This window comes from Somniosus microcephalus, unplaced genomic scaffold (genome assembly GCF_052327205.1).
Source record: "Somniosus microcephalus isolate GS21.2 unplaced genomic scaffold, FLI_Smic_1.0 unresolved_chr8, whole genome shotgun sequence".
NCBI lineage: Eukaryota > Metazoa > Chordata > Chondrichthyes > Squaliformes > Somniosidae > Somniosus > Somniosus microcephalus.
Window position 1 is genome coordinate 39,261,985 of NW_028225186.1, and position 26,148 is coordinate 39,288,132.

Here is a 26,148-nt window from a genome sequence, read left to right on the forward strand (position 1 = left end):
ATTGGTTTTATTCTTCCAATATTCCCTTGATTATGGAATGGTGCCCGTGGATTGGAAGGTAGCAAAGTTAACCTTGATTTTCAAAAAAACGGGAAGGAGAAAACATGTTACTTTGGGCCAGTTAGCCTGACAACTGTAGTAGGGACAATGGTAGAATCTATTATTAGTGTCTTGGTAACAGGGCATTTAAAAATAGTAATATGGTTCAGCAGAGTCGACATGGATATATGAAAGGGAAATCGTGTTTGAAAAATCTAACAGAGTTCTTTGAGGTGATAACTGGCAGGGTAGATAAGGGGACCAGTATATGTAGTGTATTTGAATTTTCAAAAAAACTTTCGTATAAGGGGCCACACAATATATTTTTACACAAAATTAGTGCTACTGGGTTGAGCGTTAGATTTTAGCATTAATTCACGATTGCTTATCGGAGAGAAAATAGAGACTGGAATGGAGGGTTTAAAAGGGTAATTTTCGGGTTGGCATGCTATAATTAGTGGAGTGCTGCAAGGATCAGTGCTGGGGCCTCAGCTATTCACAATCTATATCAATTACTTAGAAGAGGGGACCGAGTGTAATGTACCCAAGATGCTGGCAATACAAAGCTAGGTTGGAAAGTAAGTTGTGAGGAGGATGCAATGAGGCTGAAAAGGCGCATAGACAGTGTAAATGAATGGGCAAGTGTATGGCAGTAGGAATATAATGTGGAGCAATGTGAAGTTGTCCACTTTGGTAGGAAAACTAGAAATGCAGCATATTTTTAAATGGGGAGTTTTTAACAAATATTGCTATTCAGAGAACTGTGTTTCCTTATGCACGAATCCCAAAAAATTAACATGCAGGTACAACAAGCAATTAGGAAAGAAATGTTCTGTTAGCATTTATTGCAAAATGTCACGTCTATTTGCAACAACAGTTTCTTGACTGGTCCCCTTGAAGGACAAGACAAACAATGCTGTTTATTTGGAATGTGTAATTAGATCCTGCCTGCATAAGTAATCATGTAGTTGCAAATTGTAATACGACCCATTCATTCTGACAGCCAGGCTCCAGACAGAGCTCAGAGAGAAAAGACAGGGCTCACGCTCACGTGTTAGGACCTTCTAACACAACCGAAAAATATTCCTACCCTCCGCAACAAGTTCCTGAACTTCTACCTCTGCCCAACCTCTTAACCTTTCCCTTCGAGGTCCTAACCCCGCCCCCCTGATATCCTGACCTCCCCACCATGCCCAAATTCTGGACAATTCCCGCGGCTTCCTGACCTTCTCCCACAACAATTACCTGACCGTCCACACTGAGATAAATGCTGCATTGTGTGTGGCTCAAATATTGTGAATAATTTATTGGTTATAAAGTGAATAGTGACAGTGTCCTGACTTCCGGATTTCTACCAGTCCATTGAGTTTAATTGTTGCACATTGCCGGGCTTTCTGAGATATCAGCCAGGTCTGGCGTTGGAGAGGGAAAATGTGTTGCGGGTGCAAAGGTGTTGGGATTGGAAGAATGTGCTCCGTCTTACAATCTGGATCACGTTCTCGCTCTCAGCCCCCTTTAGACCTGGTTCACGTTCTTTCCCCATCCCCACTGTGTTCTCTGTGCTCCTAAATCCCCCCCGATTTCCTGACATTCTCTCCTCCCGATTTGCTGACCTCCTCTCCCAACGCCGAGCTCCATTCCTCTGCCCTCCGATCCGCTGTCTTTCGTTTTGATCGTCTCTCTCCCCAAAAGATCGCCTCTCATCCACCTCCCTTCGATCTCCTCTCTTTTCCCCTCGGATCTTCTCTCTCTCTAAACGGTTCTTGCTCTCTCTAATCTCCTATCGCACGCTCTAATCTCCTCTCCCTCTCTGCAATCTTTCACCTCTCTGCTCTCTCCTCTGTCTCTCTAATCTCTTTCTGTCGAACTTCGTTTCTAGCTCCATCGCCTGTCTTTCGCCCTGCTCTCTCTCTGATCTCATCTCTCTCCGATGTCCACTCTCATCCCCTTCTCCCTATCGCTGATGTCGTCTCCCTGCCCACTCTAATTTCCTCTCTCTCGCCAATCTCCACTCTCTCCCCATCCTCTCTCCACTCTCACCGATCTCCTCTCTCTCCAATCCCCTCTCTCTCCGATCTGATTTTCCTACTCCTCTCACTTCGATCTTGTCTCCATCCCCCCTCTGATCTCCGCTCTTGCTCCCATCTCCTCTCTCTCTCCCCCTCCGATCTCCTCTCTCCCATTGCTCTCTCGCCGATCTCTCCACCCCACCTCCGATCTCTTCTCTCTCTGATCATCTCTCTCTCCCCTCCGATCTCCTTTCTCTCTATGATCTCAAATCCATCACCCCTACGTTCTCCACGTTCGCTCCTATTTCCTTCGCTCCTCTCCAATCTCCTCTCTCTGTCTGTCCTATCTATTCTCTCTCACCGATCTTCGCTCTCTCCGATCTCCTCTCTCTCACTTCCGATCTTGTCTCTATGTATGATCTCAAAGCCATCACCCCTATGATCTCCACGTTGTCTCCAATTTCCTTTCTCTCTCCTGCAATCTCCTCTCTCGTCTCTCTCTCCAAACTTTTCTCTCTCGGATCTCCTATCCCTCCGATCTCTCTCCCATGACCCCTCTGATCTCCTGTCTTTCTGATCCTTTTACCCCCCGATCACCTCGCTCTCTCCAATTTCCTCTCTCCTCTCCGATCTCATTTCCCCATCCTCTCTTTTTCCCCCCTCCGATTCCCTCTCTTACTCTCCTTCGATCCTCTCCCTCACATTTCAATCTTCATACTTCCGCCCCCCCAAACCTTGCCGCCAATGGATCCACTGACATTCTACGCACAGAGCCGAGGAAAGCGTGGCCTACGTGCAGGCAACAACTGGGCACTGCTCATGCACGGCTCAGGTATACAGTGAGCATGCGCGGATAGTCACAAAGTTTTTCATGCATAAAATCACAGCGATTACAAAAACCATTGTAGTATAAGATAAAGAAGACTTGCTGCATTTATATTGGGGCCTGGTGAAACAATGCCTAAGTATTGTGTACAGGTTTGGTCTCCTTACCGAAGGAAGGATTGTTTGCCTTAGAGGGAGCGCAAAGAAGATTCACCAGAATTATTCATGGGATGGGGGATTGTCTTTTGAGGAGATGCTGAGGAGCCTAGGCATGCAATCGCTAGAATTTAGAAGAATGAGAGGTGATCTCATTGAAATATAGAAAATTCATTTAGGCTTGACAGCGTAGCTGCTCACTGGAAGATTCCTCTGGCTGTGGACTCTAGAAGTAGGGCATCAGCTTCACAGAATACGGGTCGTCCATTTAGAACTGAGATGATGAGAAATTTCTTCACTCAAAGGATGGTGAATTAGTGCAATTTTCTAACCCAACGATCCTTTACGTGCCCATAGTCAGAGCTCAGTCTTTGCGTAAATTCACAACAGAGATTGAAAAGGTTTTTGGATCTTCAGGGATTCAAGGGATATGGGGTTAATGCGGGAAGTTGAAATTGAGTTGGAACTTCAGCTATGAGCTTATTGATTGGTGGAGCAGGCTGGAAATTCCTAATGGCCTACTGTTGCTCTAATTTATTTTGTTCTTATGTTCTTAAATGAGACTCTTCATCCACTTCAACATCCGCACTGTTCACACAGATCAACACCAGGGTCATAGCAAAAGGATTTGCAATTTATCTTTGGATGACGTTTCAATGAAATCTAAAATTATTTTGTTTTGTCTATCCTAAAATAAAAATATCTTATTAGACACAAATCCTTGGAGTAAAAGTGCTTCATTAAATCTGTTTGTTCGGTGGAATGTACCTAATGTCACTGATCACGCTCCCTAGATGACTTTCTCCATGGAGGTTGCTTTATGGTATATCAAAGGGCTCCTCTGAATCAGCCTTTACGTTCACAAGTCAGAGCTCTGTACCTGATAGAAAAGAGTTTGGTTCTTCACGCAAGAAATGGACTACCCAGTAATTTTCCAGATAGACCTCATTTACTACCCGGTTCTTGCAGCCCTTGGTGTTCCTGGTAAGACAGTAAAACGAGACGGTAAAAGCTTAATATTAATATGTGACTGTTCAGGGTATCCGTTCCCTGTTTGTTGTTACCAGTTAATTAGTTGATTGTCCTGTTTTCTTAATGCGATGTCTTAATCGAAATGATAATATTTTTTTCAATTTTCTCCACAGACAATGTTGAAACAATGGTCCCCTTGACTGTTTTCAGCAGAAACTCTTCCCAAGAGTTGATACTGACATCCGATCAGACATGAATTATAAACTCGTTTAATATCCGGATGTAGTTAAATGTGTGTCACGTGTAACGTGGGGATTTTAAGAATGATTGCTTTATAACATTATTTCCTGTTTACAATGGGTTACAATGTAGAAGTCTCTCTTGTTCTCCTGGCCGTCAGTTCAGCTCCGACTGTGTTTGTGGCTGCTTTAAATGGAAGCAAGAATCCAGTGATTTCTGTTAACAGCATGCGATCCAACCCACCAGATTTAATTTACCACCGAAATTTTTATTGTCAGCAAATTTGCATACATTAGACGCGGTCCCCCCATAAAAGTCATTGATATAGATTGTAAATAGCTGTGGCCCAAGCACTGATCCTTGTGCTACCGCTCTAGTTACAGCCTGCCATCCCGAATATAACACATTTATTCCTACTCTATCATTTCTGGCCCTTAACCAAGACTCAATCAATGTGACAATATTACCCCTAATCCCACAAACCCTAATTGTGTGCGGCACCTGATGGAATGTTTTTCTTTAAAAATTCAAATATATTACATATAGTGATTCCCCCTTACCTTCCCTGCCATTTACACCCTCAAAAAACCTAACAGATTTGTCAAACACGACCTCCCTTTCAAAATTCCGCATTGACTCTGCCCAATCATATGATGATGTTCTAAATGCCCTGTTACTACCTTCTTAATAACAGATTCTGCCATTTTCCTGATTTGAAACTATCACTTTGAAGGAAAAGCACGATTTGATTGAACTAAATGGATAACTTATTGTTGTAAATCATCAGGTGTCATTGCAACTAATGGTCTCCTGCAGCTGTGCGGTTCATGGAACTTGAAATGTGATGGAGAGCTCACTGTACAGGCCATAACCCAACAATGGGAGAAAGCGCACGCTATGCTGTACAGACAATAACCCACAATTGTGAGAGAGCGCACTCCATGCTGTACAGAAAATAACCCATCATTGTGGGAGAGGGCACTCCATGCTGTACAGGCCATAACCCTACATTGTGAGACACTGATCACCATGCTGACGCAGCATAATCCAACATTGTGGGAGAGTGATCTCCATGCTGTACAGACCATAACCCTACATTGTGAGACACTGATCACCATGCTGACGCAGCATAATCCAACAGTGTGAGGGAGTGATCTCCATGCTGTACAGTCCATAACCCAGCATTGTGGGAGAGCGATCTCCATGCTGTACAGACCATTACCTTACATTGTGAGAGACTGATCACCATGCTGACGCAGCATAATCCAACAGTGTGAGGGAGTGAGCTCCATGCTGTACAGTCCATAAGCCAACATTGTGGGAGAGCGATCTCCATGCTGTTCAGACTATAACCCAACAAAGTGGGACAGTGATCTCCATGCTGTACAGACAATAACCCAACAGTGTGAGAGAGTGATCTCCATGCTGTACAAATCATAACCAAACAATGTGAGAGAGCGATCACTATTCTGTACAGACCGTAACCCAAAAGTGCAGATCTGATTCGCAGTTATATTAATTCGAAGGCAATGGTGCAAGTTAAATGGGCCCCTGTGTTGTTCGTCACCCACTTTCTCCAGAAATATCGCAGTAATATTTTGCCTCACCACCACTGTCGGTAGCTGAGTTCAACCACGTTTTCATTCCCCCCTTACCTTTAGTTGCAATATTTGCCACAGATTTTCCTGCCCGCCAATACACAGCTTTTTAAATTAACATTTATATTTAATTCGAAACTAGAAAACTGACATTTCAACAGTTTCATAATGGAGTTGAGATGGTTATTTTACAAAACAAAATATTTGGCTAATTTAATGTTTGCTTTTTCTTACAGTGAACGTGGTTGCAATTGTGATCCTGTCCCGTGGAAAGTGCGGTCTCTCGAAGTGCATCACTCGTTATCTGTTGGCCATGGCAGCGGCGGATCTAATGGTGGTTATCATCGATGTGATATTACATCGGATTAATAGCATGTATTTGCCAATTAATTTCCTCTCTCTGAATCCGGTCTGCACTTTGACGTTTGTCGCCTACATTGTCGCTGTAGACTGTTCTGTTTGGTTTACTGTCGCCTTCACATTTGATCGCTTTGTAGCAATTTGCTGTCAGAAATTGCAATCAAAATATTGCACCGAGAAAACAGCGACCGTGGTTATCGCCACCGTGTTTGTGGTGAGTTGTGTGAGGAGTGTTCCATTTTACTATTCAGACGAACCTCTCATAATCATTGACAACGTGCCATGGTATTGTGTTCCGACAGCTGATTATTTGACTTCCCCCTTGTGGAAGGCATACGAGTTGATCGATAGCCTGATCACCCCTTTATTACCAATCTTTTTAATTATTTTGTTCAATGCTCTGACTGTCAGACATATTATAGCGGCAAATCGAGTCCGCAGTGCACTCCTGAGCAACAGCGACAATGTCAATGATGCTGAGATGAAGAATCGGAGAAAATCCATGATCTTGCTTTTATCTATTTCTGCCAATTTCATACTGTTGTGGATGACGTATGTTGTGCATTCGGTAAACTGGCCAGTGGTAAACTTTTATTACGATGACAAATATCTTAGTAATCCGAAATATATCACTCAGCAAGTTGGGTTTATGCTGCAACTGCTCTGTTCCTGCACAAACACTTGTATCTATGGACTGACACAGAGGAAATTCAGAGAGGAGCTGAAGAAAGGGGCGAAATATTTGTTTACACTAAATGGGAATTTATAAGAAAGAAATAACTTGCATTACTATCACGCCTTTCACCAGCTCAGGACGTCCCAAACCGCTTTACAGCCAATGAAGAACTTTTTGAAATGTTGTCACTGCTGTAATGTAGGTAACACGGCAACCAAAATGCGCACAGCAAGCTCCCACAAACAGCAATATGACAATGACCAGATAATCTTCTTTATAGTGATAAGGAATGAAGAACAAATATTGGCCAGGACAACGGAGTGGAGCCCCCTGCTCTTCTTCAGAATCGTGGCAGTGAAATCTTTGGCGACCAGCTGAGACCTGGCATCGGTTTAATGTCTCATTCAAAAGACGGCACCTCCGACAGTGCAGCACCACGGACTATCCAAGAGTGTCAGCCTAGAATTTTGTGCTCAAGCCTCTTGGAATGGGATTGTGAACCCACAACCTTCTGAGTCAAGAAACTGGAGCCGCGTTTACATCTTCACATCACACTGTGGGCAGGGGAAGTGAGATTTGGAGATGCATTATCTTCATCCATAGTTTGGATGATTATGTCTAATGGCCACAATATTAAATAGGACTTTAACGAACATCTCAACTTCTCTTCCTGGCCCCCATATTGGTTGATATTTAACACATGTCTCTCTTCTCAGCTTCTGCCCCCTTCTTTCAAAACCGGCACTCACCACTTCCTCAAAAATCCACGCTCAGTCCCTCTGTTGGTACAAACTGCAGCCCCATCTCCAAACACTCTTTTAACTCCTGAGCCCTTCAACATGTCACTGCCTCCCAACGGTGCGCATCCTTCCGACAATTCCTTAATTGAATCTCTTCTATCAGGATTCTATCCCTGCCCCGGTACTGAAACGTTCCTGACATACGTAAAAATTCATACACTCTATCAGTGTTACCGTGGTGCACAATCCCTCCTCGGCCTCCTTAGTCTCTCTGCAGCCTTCGAAACGATTGACCATACTCCTTCAATTAGTCTGCTCCGCTGTCCAGCTCAGGGCCACTGCCCTCGCTTGGTTCTACTCCTACCTGTCCAATAATAGCCTCACTCTTTCCCTTGGAGTCTCCAAGGGTCTGCCTTTGCCCGCTACCGCTTCTTTTTCATCTACATACTGCCCTTTTGAATACATTATCAGAACACATGTGTACTGCTTACACATGCAAGCTGACGACTCCAATCTCTCCCTCTCCACCCCCACTCTCAACCCTTACAATTTCGCTGTTATCAGATAGTTTGACCGACATCCAGTATTCCAGGTGTCGTAAATTCCTCCAGTTCATCATTGGGACGACTGAAGGCACCATGTTCAGCTCACAACACAATCTCTGTAAACTCGCCATGAATTTCAGTCCCCTCCCTAGCCTCTGTCTCAGTCTGCGCCATAATATTTGCAAACTTGGCTCCCAGTTCGATCCCAGGAAGAGCTTCAGAATTGCATACTGTCTCGATCACAAAGACTGCTCAATCCTGTAACATTATTTTCACTCATTCGCACCTCAGCCCACTTGCTGCTGAAGCGCTCATTCATACTCCTGTCTTCTCGGGACTCGATTATTCCAATGTGCTCCTGGTCGATCTCCTCATGTTACAACCTTCACAATCTTTAGCTCCGCTGAAACGCTGCTGCCCACTTCCTATCCCTGACAATTTTCCTGATCCAGCTATCATGTAATTGTTGAACAACATTAGGTCCTAGGCCTCTAAAACACAAATTTAAAGTTCTCAACCTTGTGTTTAGCTGCCTCCACATGCTGATCTCTTGCTATGTCAGTAATGCTTTCTAGCCCTAGTAAAAGCTACTTCCATTCAGAACTATATTTCCTCTCACACCCTTTTGTATCTTTCCTATAACTTTGTCCTACCATTGGCGTTGGTGCCTTCAACAATCTAGTGCTCTGCAAAGTCTTGCTTAAGCCCTTCCGCCTCTTTGCCTCCATCTCCTCCTCTAAAACCTTCATTCATGGCAATTTCTTAAACAAGATTTTCTTTGGCTGAGCAAGCATTTATTTCTGATTGTCCCTCTACGATTCCCTTTGAATCACAGAATCATAGAATCATAGAAGTTTATGGCACAGAAGGAGGCCATTCGGCACATCGTTGCGTCATGCCAAGCGAAAAAGAGCTATTCAGCCTAATCGCACTTTCCAGCTCTTGGTCCGTAGCCTTGTAGATTACAGCACTTCAATTGCAGTCGACGTAATTTTGTTTAAATGTGATGATTGTTTCTGCCTCCACCACCCTTTCAGGCAGTGACGATTAATAACGTCACTCAGAATTTTTTCCAATAACTTTCCCTCCACCGATTTTATGCTGACGAGCCTGTAATTATTCAACCTATCCCTTTCTCCCTTTTGAACAAAGTTAGAAAGTTTTAACCTCGCTTTTCCTCCCGCACCCGTAGCCAGAGAGTGTTGGAAAATTAAGGTCAGAGCCTCCGCTATTTCCTCGCTTGCTTCTCTGTTGTACATTTTTTCTGCCTGAAAGGCGCTATACAAATGAAATTTGGTGTTGCTGTGTTTCTCATTGCAGCACCTGTGCTCAAAAAAAAGGCAGGGGTTAATTAATCTACCTGTAGGCAACTCAAATTAACATAGTCAGTGAGCAAGCTCTAAAACATGAATACTCAGCAGGCAATACATGTCCTGATTACAGGAGACCATGTATAATGTATATCACAGGCGGAGTTGCTCAAATTAGACACCGTTCTTTGAAAAAATTAATGTCCCTTGTAAAAGAAAATACAGTTGATTTTTATGCATTTTGATTTGCAAATGCTTTTTGATATGGAGTGACAGCGGGTCACCAAGTCTGCTAATTTGAGAACGAAGTTGGTTCTTGAGAGGTAACATACAATATTATTTAATAGATAGTTCTCAGGCTGGAGGGACAGAGATCACAGTAGTACACAGGGGTCACAGGGAGCTCACAGTGGGTCATAGTGATTAGTTTGGCACCAGTAATGTTCCTAAAACAACAATGAGCTGGAGTTTTGTATCTGCCAAATTTTCATCGTTTACACGAGAAAGAAATGGAACATTGCTAACAGTTAGCGCTCACTCAGTCCTTACACATGGAGTGTCGGGCTGGATTTTGAGGCTCGAGTCTTTGGAGTGGGGCTCAATGCCACGACCTACTGACTCAGTGATGAGACTGACACCAAGTGAGGCACGCCTGACAGCTGAGCAAGGTCTCCCGCTCCCCCCAGAGAGGGCAGTGGACATGGTGAACCTGAGCAGCAAGTCGATTTATGGTCTTAGGATCAGAGCATCCTCCAGCACAGAAGGAGGCCATTCGGCCCAACTTGCCGTTGCTGGCTCTTTGAAAAACACGTCACTAACTGTGAGTATACGATGTAAGCGTGTAAGAGACCGCAGGAGGGTATAGACATTTTGAATCAAACACTCACCTCGTGCGGTGGAGCAAACGGGCGGTGTCGGATCGGCTGACCGTTGTGCACAGCGCCTGATAATCAGTTCCTGTGAATTCACAGGTTTTGCGCCACCGCCCGAGACAAATTTCTAGGCCTTCAGGAGGATCCAGTCATTTTATGAGATCAGGCGGAGAGAAAAGAGAAAAACTGGATTTCAGCAAAATTTGAAAGGAATGGAGCAGCTAAGAAACTTGAGAAAGAAAGAAAAAAGAAATAAAGAAAGAAATAATTAAAGAAAGAAAACTTCCATTCCTCCAGCGCACTTCACATCTTCCAAAGCTGCCAGAACTCTTCACAGCCAAAGAATTGCATTTGAATTGCAGTCACTGTTGTTTTTGGAGCGAAATGTGAAGACCAATCCACGCACAACAAGGTCCCGCAAACATGATGTTATTGAACACAAACATGAACCACATTTCTTCTTGGTTAAATTCCACAACATTCACAGCGGAAGTTAATTTTCTTTAGGATTCTACTTGGCAGTTCCCACATTACAACATTGGCAGCAAAGCGCTTTGGGACGCCCTGAGGTTGTGAAAGGCGCTCTAGAAATGCAAGTCTTTCTTTCCTATAATTTCTTTCATTCTTTCTACCATAGAAATCGATATAAGTTAAAACACATAACCAGGGCATTGGGCCCAATCAATCGGTGCTGGCGTTCATGCCCACAAGAGCAACTGGTTGCGATCACATTTACTCACACTGTTCCGCTAACCCGTCAACCACCTGTCCATCATCCACCTATTGGTTTAATTTTGATTGTTGACGTGGTTCTGGCCTCAAGCACTAACCAGGAAGTGAATTTCACTGCCCCACAACTATCTGTTTAATGACGTTTCTGCAGCTCTCTATTCAGAATCGCTGACATTATATTATTGCATCCATAAACTCCCGCTCCTGTCCCCTGAACTACTGAACCAGTCTGCTTCTTTCTATCCGTCCCTTCATTTAATACTTTAAAATCTTCTGATCAGAACTGCCCTAATATGTTGTTTTAATGAAAACAGACCCATGTTATCCGTGCCTTCTGGTGTTCAAGAGAAGGAAGCACTGCCGGCAATCCACTTTCACCTTAAAGGGCCTTGGGCAGACAAACTAATCTTTAGAACTTGAACTTGCATCTCCCCAGGAGACAGTAAAAGAACAGTTAGTGAATCAGTTAGTCTTTGCTGTGACATGCGGCTTCCCATCAGACAAACCAATGTGGAAGCTGGGTCGAAAAGTATTGCACTGTACATAAAACCAGCTGATTAAACGGTCATCAGTTCATTTTTAGGCCTAGAATTTTGCCTCGGACGCTGGACATAAACGGGCGGTATCGGATCGCCCTTTATGTACAGTCCAGCCTATCCAATCTTTCCCCATAGCTAACATTCTCTAGTCCTGGCAACATCCTCGTAAATCTCATAGTCCTGAAAATGATTCCCTTCCAGCATTTATCCAATATCCTTTAAAGTATGCTATTGAACCTGCTTCCAATGCCCTTTCAGTCAATGCATTCAAGATCTAAACAACTCGCTGTGTAAAAATGTCCTTACCTCCCCTTCTGGTGCTTTAGTAAATTATCTTACATCTCTGTAATCTGGTTACAGAACCTTCTGGAAAGAGTTTCTCCATATCGCCTTCATGATTTTGAGCACCTCTAATAAATCTCTCCTTAACCCTCTCTGCCTTAAGGAGAACAACCCCAGCTTATGCAGTCTCTCCATATAACTGAAGTCCCCCATCCCTGGTACCATTCTAGTAAATCTCCTCTTCACCCTCTCCCAGCTCTTGGCCTCCTTCCTAAAGTGTGATACACAGAATTGGACACAATACGCCTGCTGCTGCCGAACCAGTGGTTACTTCTTCACTTCTGTACTCTATGCCTGTGTTGATGACGCCGAGGATCCCGTATGATTTTAAACAGCTTTATCAACTTGTCCTGTTAACTTCAATGACTTGTGTTGGAGAACCCCACGTCTCTCTGTTCCTTCAGGTCCTCGTAAATTGCCCCGTTTCCTTTACTTTTAGGCAGAAATTTACAGAGCATAGGGCCTACGCAGCTGAATGCACACTGGCCAAAGGTGGGGGGATGGAAATCAGGGATGTGCGAAAAGTCAGAATCATAAGAGCTTTAGAAGAGAAGAAATAGGAGCAGGAGTAGGCCAATCGGCCCCTCGAGCCTGCTCCGCCATTCAATAAGATCATGGCTGATCTGATCCTAACCGCCAATCTACTATCACTGAACCAGCTCCTGAATCTAACAGAATTAGACACACGAAATAGGAGCAGGATCAGGCTACATGGCCCCTGGGCCGGCTGCGCTACCCAGAGGGCCATCACCGATCCGAACCTAGACTCATGTCCAAATTCCTGCCCGTTCCCCATAAACCTTTATTCCCTTTACTTCTAGGAAACTGTCTATTTCTGTTTTAAATTTATGTAATGATGTAGCTTCTACAGCTTTTTGGGGCAGCATATTCCATGGAGCTACCACCCTCTGAGTGAAGTAGTTCCTCCTCATCTCAGTTTTGAAGAAGCAGCCCCTTATTCTAAGACTATGCCCTCCAGTTCTAGTTTCACCCATCAACCGGAGCATCCTCCCCGCATCCACCCGATCCAACCCCTTCACAATCTTATATGTTTCAATAAGATCGCCTCTCATTCTTCTGAACTCCAATGAGTAGAGTCCCAATCTTCTCAACCTCTCCTCATATGTCCATCCCCTCATCCCCGGGATTAACCGAGTGTACCTTCTTTGTCCTGACTCGAGATCAAGTATGACTTTTCTTAAGCTTGGACACCAAAACTGTATGCAGTATTCCAGGTGCGGTCTCACCAATACCTTGTACAACTGAAGCAATACCTCCCTATTTTTATATTCTATCCCCCTAGCAATGAAAGCCAACATTCCATTGGCCTTCTTAATCACTTGCTGCACCTGCATACTACCCTTTTGAGTTTCGTGCACCAGGACCCCCAGATCCCTTTGTACTTCAGTACTTTCCAGTTTCTTGCCATTAAGATAATAACTTGCACTGCGATTTTTCCTGCCAAAGTGCATAACCTCACACTTTCCAGTATTGTATTCCATCTGCCAAATCTCTGCCCACTTACTTAGCCTGTCTATGTCCCCTTGCAGGTTTTTTATGTCCTCCTCACTCACTACTTTCCCTCCCATCTTAGTATCATCTGCAAATTTTGATATGTTACACTGGGTCCCCTCCTCCACATCGTTGATATAGATTGTAAAGTGTTGGGGACCCAGCACTGACCCCTGTGGAACACCAGTAGTTACTGATTGCCAGTCCGAGAATGAACCATTTATCCCAACTCTCTGCTTTCTGTTAGATAGCCAATCCTCTATCCATGCCAGAATATTACCCCCAATCCCATGATTTTTTATCTTAAGCAATAATGCTTTGTGTGGCAACTTGTCAAATGCCTTTTGGAAGTCTAAATACAGTACGTCCACTGGTTCCCCTTTATCCACCCTATATGTTACCTCCTCAAAGAACTCCAGCAAATTTGTCAAACATGACTTCCCCATCATAAAACCATGCTGATTTTGTCCTATTAAATTATGATTATCCAAATGTCCTGCTACTGTCTCCTTAATAATGGACTCCAATATTTTACCTACCACAGATGTTAGGTTAACCGGTCTATAGCTTCCAGCCTTCTGTTTACTGCCCTTTTAAAATAAGGGCATTACATTAGCAGTGTTCCAGTCTGCCAGGACAATTGCTGATTCCAGGGAGTTTTGGAAAATTATTACCAATGCATCCACAATCCCTAACGCCACTTCCTTCAAGACCCTAGGATGTAAGCCATCAGGTCCAGGTGATTTATCCGCCTTGAGTCCCATTATTTTACCGAGTACCACTTCCTTAGTGATTTTGGTGGTGTTTAGCTCCTCGCCCCCTATACCCCCCTGTTTGTCCAGTATTGGGATATTCTTAGTGTCTTCTACTGTAATGACTGATACTAAATATTCATTCAGTGTTTTTGCCATCTCCATATTTCCCACCATTAATTTCCCTGTCTCATCCTCTAAGGGATCAACATTTACTTCAGTCACCCTTTTTCTTTTTTATATAACGATAAAAACTCTTACTATCTGTTTTTATATTTTTTGCTGATTTACTTTCATAATCTATCTTCCCTTTCTTAATCAATCGTTTTGTTACTTTTTGCTGTCTTTTAAAGTTTTCCCAATCCTCTATCCTCCCACTAGATTTGGCTACATTATATGCCCTTGTTTTTAGTCGAATACTATCCTTATTTTCTTTACTTTGCCACGGATGGCTGTCTTTTCTTTTACACCCTTTTCTTCTCAGTGGAATATATATTTTTTGGATGTTGTAAAATAACTCCTTAAATGTACACCACTGATCATGTATCGTCTTACCCGTTAATCTATTTTCCCAATCCAATCTACTCAATTCCGCTCTCATACCTTCATAGTCTCCTTTATTCAAGCTTAGCACGCTTGTTTGAGATCCAAACTTCTCACCCTCTAATTGAATATGGAATTCAACCATGTTATGGTCACTCATTCCAAGGGGATCCGTTACTAGGACATTTTTAATTAATCCTGTCTCGTTACACAGGACCAGATCTAAGGTTGCTTGCCCCCTGGTCGGTTCAGTTACATGCTGCTCAAGAAACCCATCCCTAATACACTCAATGAACTCGTCCTCAAGGCAGCCCTGCCCAATTTGATTTGTCCAATTAATATGATAGTTATTTTCCCCCATAATTATAGATGTTCCCTTATTACAAATCTGAACTATTTACTAATTGATACTCCGTCCAACAGAGTTGCAACTGTTCGGAGGCCTACAGACTATGCCCACTAGTGTTCTTTCCACTTATTATTCCTTACCTCCACCCAAACTGTTTCATTATCCTGATCCTTTGACCCAATATCATATCTCTGTATTACAGTGATTCCTTCCTTTATTAATTTAGCCACCCCACCTCCCCTTCCTTCCTGTCTGTCCTTCCTGGTCGTTAGATAACCTGGTATGTTTAATTCCCAGGCATTGTCAGCCTGCAGCCATGTTTCTGTAATGGCCACAAGAACATACCCATATGTAGTTATTTGTGCCATTAATTCGTCTATTTTGTTACGAATGCTACATGCATTCAGATAGAGAACTTTAAAATATGTTTTGTGACACTTAGTTCCTGCTTTTGCCCTTTTAATTACTTTACCTTTTACTCCATACCTTCTGCCAATTCCTGACACACACTGGCTTTTAATTTCCCCACTGCTACCTAAGTCTATGACATTCTCTGTTGTCATTTTTATTATTTGCTCTCTAGGAACCTCCCCCCCACTAGTTAGTTTAAAGCCCTCTCTACAGCCCTAGTTATATGATCCACCAGGACTCTAGTCCCAGCACTGGCCAAGTGAAGCCCATCCCAACGGAACAGCTCCCTCCTGCCCCAGTACTGGTGCCATTGTCCCAGGAAGCAAAACCCATTTCTCCCACACCAGTCTTTGCGCCTCGCATTTAACTCTCTAATTTTATTTGTCCTAGCCAAATTCGCTCGTGGCTCAGGTAATAATACAGAGATTATTACCCTTGACGTTCTGTTTTTTAATTTGACCCCTAGCTGCACATACTCCTTTAACAGAACCGGCTTCCTTGTCCTCTTTACGTCGTTTGTACCAACATGGACCACGACAGCTGGATCCTTCCCCTCCCACTGCAAATTTCTTTCCAGCCCAGAGGAGATGTCCTTAACCCTGGCACAGGGTAGGCAACACAGCCTTCGGCACTCTCGCTCTCGGCTGCAGAGAACTCTATCTATCCCACTAATAATACTATCCCCTACCACTACAACATTTCTATTTACTCACTCCTCTTGAATGGCCCCCCGTTCCACGGTGCTGTGGCCAGGTTGCTCAACCTCCCTGCAGTCCCTGCTCCTGTCCCCACAGGGAGTAAGAACCTCGAACCTGTTGGTCAAGAGCAAGGGCTGCGGCTCCTGCAGCTCTACCTCCTGGATCCACGTACCTGCCTCACTCGTAGTCACACCGTCCTGTCCCTGACCATGGGCTACATCTGAATTACTTAACTTCATATGTGTGACCACCTCCTGATACACAGGGTCCAGGTACTTCTCCCCCTCCCTGATGTGTCGCAGTGTCTGAAGCTCAGACTCCAGCTCACCAACACGAAGCTGAAGTTCCTGTAGCAGCAGATACTTGTCACAGACGTAATCACCGTGAGCCTCAATGGGGTTCACCGGCTCCCACATCCCGTAACAGTAAAACATCACCTGCTCCATTCTATTCAATTAATTAAATTTTTTATTGTTAGTTATGGACACCCTCTGCCCGAATTTAGATGCTAGTATCCCCTTTAATTCATTGGATTTAAATTAAATCAATCCCTCTAGTTACACCAGTTAAATGGTTTACCAACAGTCACTCTGCACCCGAAAGACCTTGGTACACCACAGCAACCTTAAAAACTATAAACCACAGACTTAAAGTTTTAAAACGAGAGAAATACTCCAACCAATCACCTACCTGTTTTGTGGTGATGTCACACCTTGAATATTTTTACCTCTCTCCTTGCCTGAGATTGGAGATTGGTGAGGCTTACGTGAGCCTCTGGGGCCTCTTGTAGTCGCTGTGCCACGCTCCTCCGTCTCCACCCGCTGCCGATGCCGCACTGAGGCCTACCTGAGCCTCTGGGGCCTCTTGTAGTCGCTCTGCCGGGCTGCTCCACCTCCACCCGCTGCCGCACTGAGGCCTACCTGAGCCTTTGGGGCCTCTTGTAGTCGCTCTGCCGCGCTGCTCCGCCTCCACCCGCTGCCGATGCCGCACTGAGGCCTACCTGATCCTCTGGGGCCTCTTGCAGTCGCTCTGCCGTGCTGCTCCGCCTCCACCCGCTGCCGATGCTGTGTAGTGCAGAGATCTCGGAAGGTAGAAGAACTACAGAACGATATAGCAATAGGGAGGGGCGATGCCCTGGCGGGCTTTGAACATGAGGATGATAATATTAAACTCCACTGTTTAACGGACCGTGAGCCAGTGTAGGTCAGTGAGCACAGGGGGTGAAGGATGAACATAAGAACATAGGAAATAGGAGCAGTAGTAGGACAATTATCCCCTCGAGGCTGCTCCGCCATTCAATAAGCTCGTGGCTGAACTTCCACATCAACTCCACTTTCCTGCTCTATCCCCATATCCATTGATTCTCTTAATATCCACAAATCTAACAACATATGCGTTGAATATATTCAACGAATGAGCATCCATAGTCCTCTGTGGCAGAGAATTCCAAAGATTCGCCGCCATCTGGGTGAAGACATTTCTCCTCATCTGATTCCTACGTGGCCCACGCCTTATTCTGTGTCTGTGACCCCTGGTTCTGGACTCGCCAACTAAGGGAAACATAGAAAAACATAGAAGAAACATAGAATATAGGAGCATGAATAGGCCATTCGGCCCCTCGAGCCTGCTCCAACATTTATTGGATTAGGAAAAAAAGGGGGGCTTTTGGTAGATACAAAGGACTAATGACAGAGGAAGCCCTAGAGGAGTATCAAAAGTGCAGGGGGATACTTAAAAAAGAAATTAGGAGAGCGAGGATAGGCCATGAATTAACACTGGCGAGCAAAAAAAAGGAAAATCCTAATTTGTTTTATAAGTATATTAAGGGCAAGAGGATAAATAGGGAAAGAGTAGGGCCCAGTAGGGACCAAAGTGGCAATCTGTGTGTGGAGCCAAAAGATATAGGTGGGGTTTTAAATGAATTCTTTGCATTTGTCTTCACTATGGAGAAGGACGATGTAGACATAGAAATTGGGCAGGGGGACTGTGATATACTTGAAAGTATTAGCATCGAGACGGAGGAGGTACTAGCGGTTTTAATAGGCTTAAAAGTGGATAAATCCCCAGGTCCGGACGAAATGTATCCCAGGCTGCTGTGTGAGGCAAAGGAGGAGATTGCAGGGGCTCTGACACAAATTTTCAAAATCTCTCTGGCCACAGGGGATGTGCCAGAGGACTGGAGAACAGCTAACGTAGTACCATTATTCAAGAAGGGTAGTAGGGATAAACCAGGGAATTACAGGCCATTGAGCCTAACATCAGTGGTAGGGAAGTTGTTGAAAAAAATTCTGAGGGACAGAATTTGTCTCCACTTGGAGAGGCAAGAATTAATCGGGGATAGTCAGCATGGCTTTGTCAAGGGAAGATCATTTCTGACCAATTTGATTGAATTTTTCGAGGGGGTGACTAGGTGTGTGAATGAGGGTAATGCAGTGGATGTGGTATACATGGATTTCAGTAAGGTTTTTGATAAAGTCCCGCACAGGAGACTGGTCAAAAAGGTAAGAGCCCATGGGATCCAGGGTGCCTTGGCACATTGGATCCAAAACTGGCTTAGTGGCAGAAGGCAGAGGGTGATGGTCGAAGGTTGTTTTGTGACTGGAAGCTTGTGTCCAGTGGGGTAATGCAGGGATCGGTGCTGGGTCCCTTGCTGTTTGTGGTCTACATTAATGATTTGGATGTGAATGTAAAAGGTATGATCAGTAAGTTCGCAGGTGACAGGATAATTGTTGGGGTGGTAAACAGCGAGGAGGGTAGCCTCAGTCTGCAGGACGATATAGACGGGTTGGTCAGATGTGTGGAACAGTTGCAAATGGAATATAACCCTGAGAGAGTGAGGTGATGCATTTTGGAGGGACTAACAAGGCAAGGGAATAAACAAGGAATTGTAAGACCCTAGGAAAGACAGAGGATCAGAGGGACCTTGGTGTGCATGTACATAGATCCTTGAAGACTGCAGAACAGGTGGATAAGGTGGTTATAAAAGCATATGGGATACTTGCCTTCATTAGGCGAGGCATAGGATATAAGAGCAGGGAGGTTATGATGGAGCTGCACAAAACGCTGATTAGGCCAGAGCTGGAATACTGTGTGCAGTTCTGGTCGCCACACTATAGGAAGGATGTGATTGCTTTGGAGAGGGTGCAGAGGAGATTCACCAGGATGTTACCTGGGCTGGAGCGCTTCAGCTATGAAGAAAGACTGGACAGGCTGGGGTTATTTTCCTTGGAGCAGAGAAGGCTGAGATGTGACCTGATTGAGGTGTACAAAATTATGAGCGGCAAAGATAGGGTAGATAGTAAGTAACCTTCACCTTTGTGGAGGGGTCAATAACAAGTGGGCATAGATTCAAGGTAAGGGGCAGGAGGGTTAGAGGGGATTTGAGGAAGAACTTTTTCACCCAGAGGGTGGTTGGAGTCTGGATCTCACTTGAAGAAAGGCTGATAGAGGCAGGAACCCGCACAACATTCAAGAAGCATTTGGAAGAGCACTTGAAATGCCAAAGCATACAGGGCTACGGACCAAATGCTGGAGAATGGGATAAGATTAGACAGGGCTTGATGGCCAGCGTGGACGCGATGGGCCAAAGGGCCTCTATCTGTGCTTCATAACTCTATGTCTCTATGACTCTATTAATGAGATCACGGCTGATCATCCAAATTCAGTAACCTGACCTTGCCTTCTCCCCATATCTCTTGAACCCTTTAGCATTAAGAAATATATCTACCTCCTTCTTGAGTATGTTTAATAAATAGGTCTCAACTGCCTTGTGTGGTAGAGAATTCCACAGTTTCACCAATCTCTGGGTGACGAAATTCCTCCACATTTCTTTTCTAAATGGCTTACCGATTATCTTTAGACTGTGACCCCTGTTTCTGGAATCTCCCGCCATAGGGAACATCCTTCCTGCATCTAGCCTGTCGTGTCCTCTTAGACTTTTATATGTTTCAATGAGAGCCCCGCTCATTCTTCTAAACCCCAATGAGGTTAAGCGCAATAGAGCCAATCTCTTCTCATACGTCATTCCTGCCATCCCAGGTATCAATCTGGTGAATCTGCGCTGCACTCCCTCCATGGCAAGAACATCCATCCTCAGATAAGGCGACCAAAACTGCACACAATGCTCAAGGTGTGGTCTCACCAAGGCCGTGTACAACTGCAGCAAGCCATCATTGTTCCGGTACTCGAATCCTCTCACTATGAAGGCCAACATACCATTAGCCTTCTTAAAGGCCTTCTGCACCTGCATGCTTACCTTCAGCGATTGGTGCACAAGGACACCCAGGTCTCGTTGCACTTCCCCTTCTCCCAATCTATTGCCGTTCAGATAATAATCTGCCTTCCTGTTTTTGCCACCAATGTGGATTACCTCGCATTTATCCACATTATACTGCATCTGCCATGCATCTGCCCAATCACCCAACCTGTCCAAATCATACTGGAGTTTCTTGGCATCCTCCTCACAGCACACACGCCCACCCAGCTTTGTGTCGTCTGCAAACTTGGAGATATTACATCTAGTTCCCTCATGTAGCTCATGAATATATATTGTGAATAGCTGGGGTATTAGCACCGATCCCTGCGGTACCCCACAAGTCAATGCATGCACTCTGAAACAGACCCGTTTTTTCCAACTCTTTGCTTCCAGTCTGCCAACCAATTCTCTATCCAGCTTACCCCCAATCCCATGTTCTTTAATTTAACACGCTAATCTCTTATGCGGGACCATATCAAAAGACTTCTGAAAGTCCAAATACACCACATCCGCTGGTTCTCCATTATCTATTCTACCAGTTACATCCTCCAAAAATTCCAGTAGATTAGTCAAGCACAATTTACCTTTTGTAAATCCATGTTGACTTTGTCTGAACCTGTCACTGCTTTTCAAGTGCTCTGCTATTACATCTTTTATAATGGACTCTAGCATTTTCCCACTACTCATGTCAGGCTTACCGATCTATAATTCCCCGTTTTCTCTCTACCACCTTTTTTGAATAGTGGGGTAACATTAGCTACCTTCCAGTCCATGGGAACATTTCCAGAATCTATAGAATTTTTGAAGATGACCAGCAATGCATCTACTATTTCTAGGGCCACTTCCTTAAGTACCCTAGGATGTAGATGATCAGGCCCTGGGTGTATATCGGCCTTCAATCCCGTCAATTTCCCTAACACAATTTCCATACAAATACTGATTTCATTCAGTTCCTGCCTCTCATTAGACCCTATGTTCCCCGACATCTCTGGGAGGTTATTTTTGCCCTCCTTTGTGAAGACAGAACCAAAGTATGCATTTAATTGGTCTGCCATTTGTTGTTGCCCATTATAAATTCCCCTGAGTCTGACTGAAAGGGACCTACGCTTGTCTGTATACAACGCCCATTAATGTTTTCTGCCCCTTGGTACCATCTTCCCTGCATCTACCCGTTCAGGTCCGGTAAGAATTGTGTATGGTTCAATGAGATCACCTCTCATTCTTCTAAACTCCAGAGAATATAAACAGAATCAACCCCATCACTCCTTAAAGGACAATCCCCTCATCCCAGGAATCCTTCTGTTGAACGTTCGTTGCACTCCCTCTGTGGCAATTTTTGTTCTGCTTAGATAAGTAGAACGAAACAGTAGACAATACTCCAGGTGTGGTCTTAACAGGGCACTATATAATTGCAGTAAGACTTCTTTACTCTTATACTCAAATCATCTTTTAATTAAGTCCAACATACCATTTGCTTTGCTAATTGCTTGCTGTACCTGCATGTGAACTTTCAGTGATTCATGCAGAAGAACACCGAGGTCCTTCTGAGCGACAACATTTCCCAATCTCCCACAATTTAAAAAATATTCTACTTTCCTATTTTTCCTACAAAAGTTAAAAACTTCTCATTTCTCCACATTATATTCCATTTGCCATGTTCTTGCACACTCAATTTGCCTGTGTTTAGCCACTTGAATCCACGTTTCAGGATCAATCTCCACAAATAATCTGTGACATGCTCGGGGTTTCCTGCTACTTTCTGTTTCCTTTTCAGTTTTACAACATTTGACTTTTGTGTTTTGTAATTAGGACAGTAAAGTACCCGATTTACTCGCCAAATTCAGCGATTCAGTTTGTTGTTTTGTACTATGAACAACACTTACCTTTGCATAATATGTCGATACAGAGAGGGATCGAAAGTCCAGGTAATGAGTGCGAAGAGTAGCTGATGGAATCAACTCAGCTCGACACGTAGATTAAAGCGGGAGTGTCTGAGAGGCGCCCGTGGAATTGGGGAGCGTGGCATGTGGAGTGACATCAGGCAAACCCGTGATTCCACTCAGAAAATCAAAGTCTGAAAAGTCCTCATTCCCACCCACACTGAGAGTATCTGAGGAAATCAGCAAGAGTGGCGCAGGGAGCAGCGCAATCTCACATTCAAGGGCTGGAAACTGGGCAGAAACGGCAGCTGTGGAATCAGCACTGGGCTGAATGGAAGGGGATACAGTAATTGCACGGGGCATGTTAGCACCTCTGATGGATCAGTAATGGCGAGTGAGCGCTGCCAGGCGGTAAATGTGCATGGTGCATCTCAGCAGCTCCTTTTATTTTTATTTATTCATCCCCGGGATTTTGGCGTCACTGGCAAGGCTCGCTTTTGTGGCAAAAGCTTACTTTCCTTTATTCATTTTATAGATGGTACACATTGCAGCCACGGCGGGCTGGGAATGAAGGGACTGAATGAGTAATATAGTAGATGGGTTGCCGATCAAACATTTTTGCATGTCGGCAATATAAGTAATTGCGAATGAGCGCCCCCTGGTAGTTTACTGTACACGGTGCCTGTCACAGGTTCTGCAGTTTAAGTGACGGCTAGTATGCCGCCTCTGGTGGCATAATGTTTACGGTGCATGTCAGCAGTTCTTTAGTGATTAACTTGTACTTCATTCAATTCAGTATCCAGTATTCGCTGCTCAGGATGTGGTCTACTCAACATTGGGGGAACAAACATTAATTGGGTAATCGCTTTGCGGAACTCCTCCATTCCGTTCGCAAGCATGACCCTGAGCTTCTGGTCGCCTGTCATTTTATTATGCTCAGCCACTCCCATACTGACCTCTCTCTCGTTGGCCAGCTACACTGTTCAAATGGAGCTCAGCGGAAGCTCGAAGAACAGCACTTCATCTTTCGATAAGGCACTGTACAGCCTTCCAGACTCAACGTTGCGTTCAACAATTTCTGATCATATACACTGCTCCAGTTTTTTAGACTGCAGATGTTGTTAATGTTTCTGCTATTACCATTTACAAATCCGCTAGACATTATTGGTTTATTGTCCCATTCCCCTGGCTCTACTTGCTTAAAACATGTTGCATCTCAAACTTTTTTCCCAATTTGGTGAAAGGTCATCGACCTGAAATGTTAAATTTGCTTCTCTCGTGACATTCCAGCATTTTCAGTTTTTATTTCAGATTTCCAACATCCGAAAAATTTTGCTTTCGTATTTGCAGAAGTATCAGAAATGTCTAATGTGCGCCCCTGGAGGTTGCATGTGCACGGTGCATTTTAGCAGGTCTGCAGTTTAAGTAATGCAAATTTGCACCATCTGCTGATCTAATGTGCGCGGTGCAGGTAACAGGTCTGCAGTGAAGGTAATGGTGAGTGTGCGCCCTCTGCTGGTCCAACGTGCATGGTGCACATTATCGGTTCTGCAGTTTTATAAACGCGAGTTTGCGACATCTGCTGGTCAATTGTGCAAAGTGCAGTTAACAGTTCTGCAGTGTACACACATGTTGAATGTGCGCCCCCGGCTGGTCTAATGTACACGGTACCTGTTAGCAGGTCTGCAGTACAAGTAACGGCGAGTTTGCGCACCCTGCTGGTGGAGGTTAACCGTTCTGGTTGTTTAATGCAGAAAGTGCGATGCATTCAACCGTTAAAGTGCTTGTTCGATATTTAGTTATTTTTTTAATAAAATGTTTATGAAGACATTAAGTTCCTGACACTGAAATAATTCAACTCAGCTGGAAATATTACCAACTGTTCCAGCCGATAACGTATTCTACTGGTGAAAGGAATTCCTAATGGGCTTACCAAGTGTTGCTGAAAACGTTATTAACCTTTCCTTCATTGAACCAAAGATTAGTGAACTTTTATCTTTTCTCACTTGATAGACTGCATTTTAAGGCTTTATGTTGAAATGTTCAGTGTTTCTGACCCAGAGGTTTGTGTGAGGAGCTGGTGAGTGTAACAGTGTCAGCGCTGAATGCTGGAGTTTATTTGACAGTCTCTCTCTCTCTGATGGGTGGAGTGGTGTGGGCGCGGGAGGTTTGATTGACAGCTGAAGTCTGTTTGTGTTCATTAAATGCAGACATTTCCTTGCAGACTTGATCGACAGCTGTAAACGACTGCTTTGTCTTAAAGCACATTAAGTTAATTAATCCCGGATCATTCCGTGTCTATTTGAAGGGATTTGTTGTCAGTCCAGGATCATTCTGTACCTGTTTGAATTTGGTTACTGTCGGTCCCGATCGAACTGTGTGTGTTAAAGTGGTTGTATCAGTCCTGGATCATTCTGCATCTGCTTAAAATACGTTTCCTCTCAGTCCTCGATCATTCAGTCCCGGAATATAAGAACAGAAGAATTATGAGTAGGAATAGTTAATATGGCCCATTTTATAACTTTCCATGAGATCACTTCTAATTATTCTAAACTCCGCAAGTATAGGCCCTTTCTACTCAATCTCTCCTCCTAAGACAGTCGTCTCATCTCTGGAATCAATCTAGCGAAGCTTCTATGCACCCCATCCAATGCAATTATGTCCTTCCTTAGAAAAACAAGCCAAATTGCACACAGTACTCCAGGTGTGGTTTTACCAAAGCTGTAATATATTTGGAGCAAGTCGTCCTTACTCTTGTACTCCAAACCCCTTGTAATAAAGCGTAACATACAATTTACGTTCCAAATTGCTTGCTTTTCCTGTATGTTAACTTTCTGTGATTTGTGTACAACGACTCCAAATCCCTCTGAATAGCAAAACGCACTAGTCCCACATCTTTTTAAAAAATCGACTTTTCCATTCATCATACCAAAGTGCATAATTTCACACTCACGCATTATACTCCATCTGACAACTTTTGCCCAATCACTTTACTGATCTGTATCCGTTTGTAGCCACTTTACGTTCGCCTCACACCTTATTTTCCTACCGAGCTTTGTATCGTCAGGAAACTTGGATATATTACACTCGGCCCCTCATCTAAGTAATTGATATAGATTTTAAATAGCTGAGGGTCAAGCACTCATCTTTCAGCACTCCACTCCTTACAACCTGCCATTCCAAATTGACCCGTTTATTCCAGCCCTGTGCTTTCTGTCCGTTAGCCAATCCTCAATACATGCTAATATATTACACCCAAACCCATGAGCACGAATCTTGTGTAACAAACTCTTTTGTGGCACCTTATCGAATGGTTTATGAAAATCCAAAAATACTAATCCACTGGTTCCCCCCTATCTCTGCTGCTAGTTGCACCAGCAAAAGACGGATTGGTTAAACACGATTTCCCAATTCATAAAACCGTGTTGACTCTGCCTAATCATATTCTGATTTTCCAACTGTCTTGTTACCACGTCCTTAGTAATAGATTCTAGCAGTTTCCCAATGCCTGATGTCAGGATAACTGGCTTCTAGTTCCCTGTTTTCTCTGTCCATCCTTTCTTGAACAGCGGGATAACATTTCCTGCCTTCCAATGCATGGGGACCATTCTAGACTCTGGGGCATTCTGGAAGATGCAATCCATCCTCTGCTAACAGTTGCTTTATGCGTCAACTGTGGCTCAGTTCGCAGCATCCTCGCATCTGAAAGTTATGGATTCATAGTCCCAATCCAGAGACTTGAGGTCAAAAATCTAGGATGACCCTTCGGTGCAAAACTGAGGGAGAGCTGCAC

General features: G+C 44.1%; 1 protein-coding gene across 1 annotated transcript; it reads left to right on the top strand.

Annotated features, from left to right (window-relative positions):
* The first annotated feature begins 3,943 nt into the window (after nucleotides 1-3,943).
* On the top strand, nucleotides 3,944-12,027 carry LOC147086028 (putative G protein-coupled receptor 139). Its single transcript, XM_085979176.1, has 3 exons — nucleotides 3,944-4,013; nucleotides 6,076-6,413; nucleotides 11,974-12,027. Exons 1-3 carry the CDS (start codon nucleotides 3,944-3,946, stop codon nucleotides 12,025-12,027), a joined length of 462 nt encoding a protein of 153 aa, XP_085835302.1.
* Nucleotides 12,028-26,148: the final 14,121 nt, after the last annotated feature.

Excerpts from the sequence above, each read along its gene's own strand:
- LOC147086028 (XM_085979176.1), top strand. The coding sequence starts at position 3,944 with ATGGACTACCCAGTAATTTTCCAGATAGACCTCATTTACTACCCGGTT. Across the intron at positions 4,014-6,075 it reads TGCAGCCCTTGGTGTTCCTG|TGAACGTGGTTGCAATTGTG; the intron begins GTAAGACAGTAA and ends TTTTTCTTACAG. Across the intron at positions 6,414-11,973 it reads TTATCGCCACCGTGTTTGTG|AACCTTCTGGAAAGAGTTTC; the intron begins GTGAGTTGTGTG and ends ATCTGGTTACAG.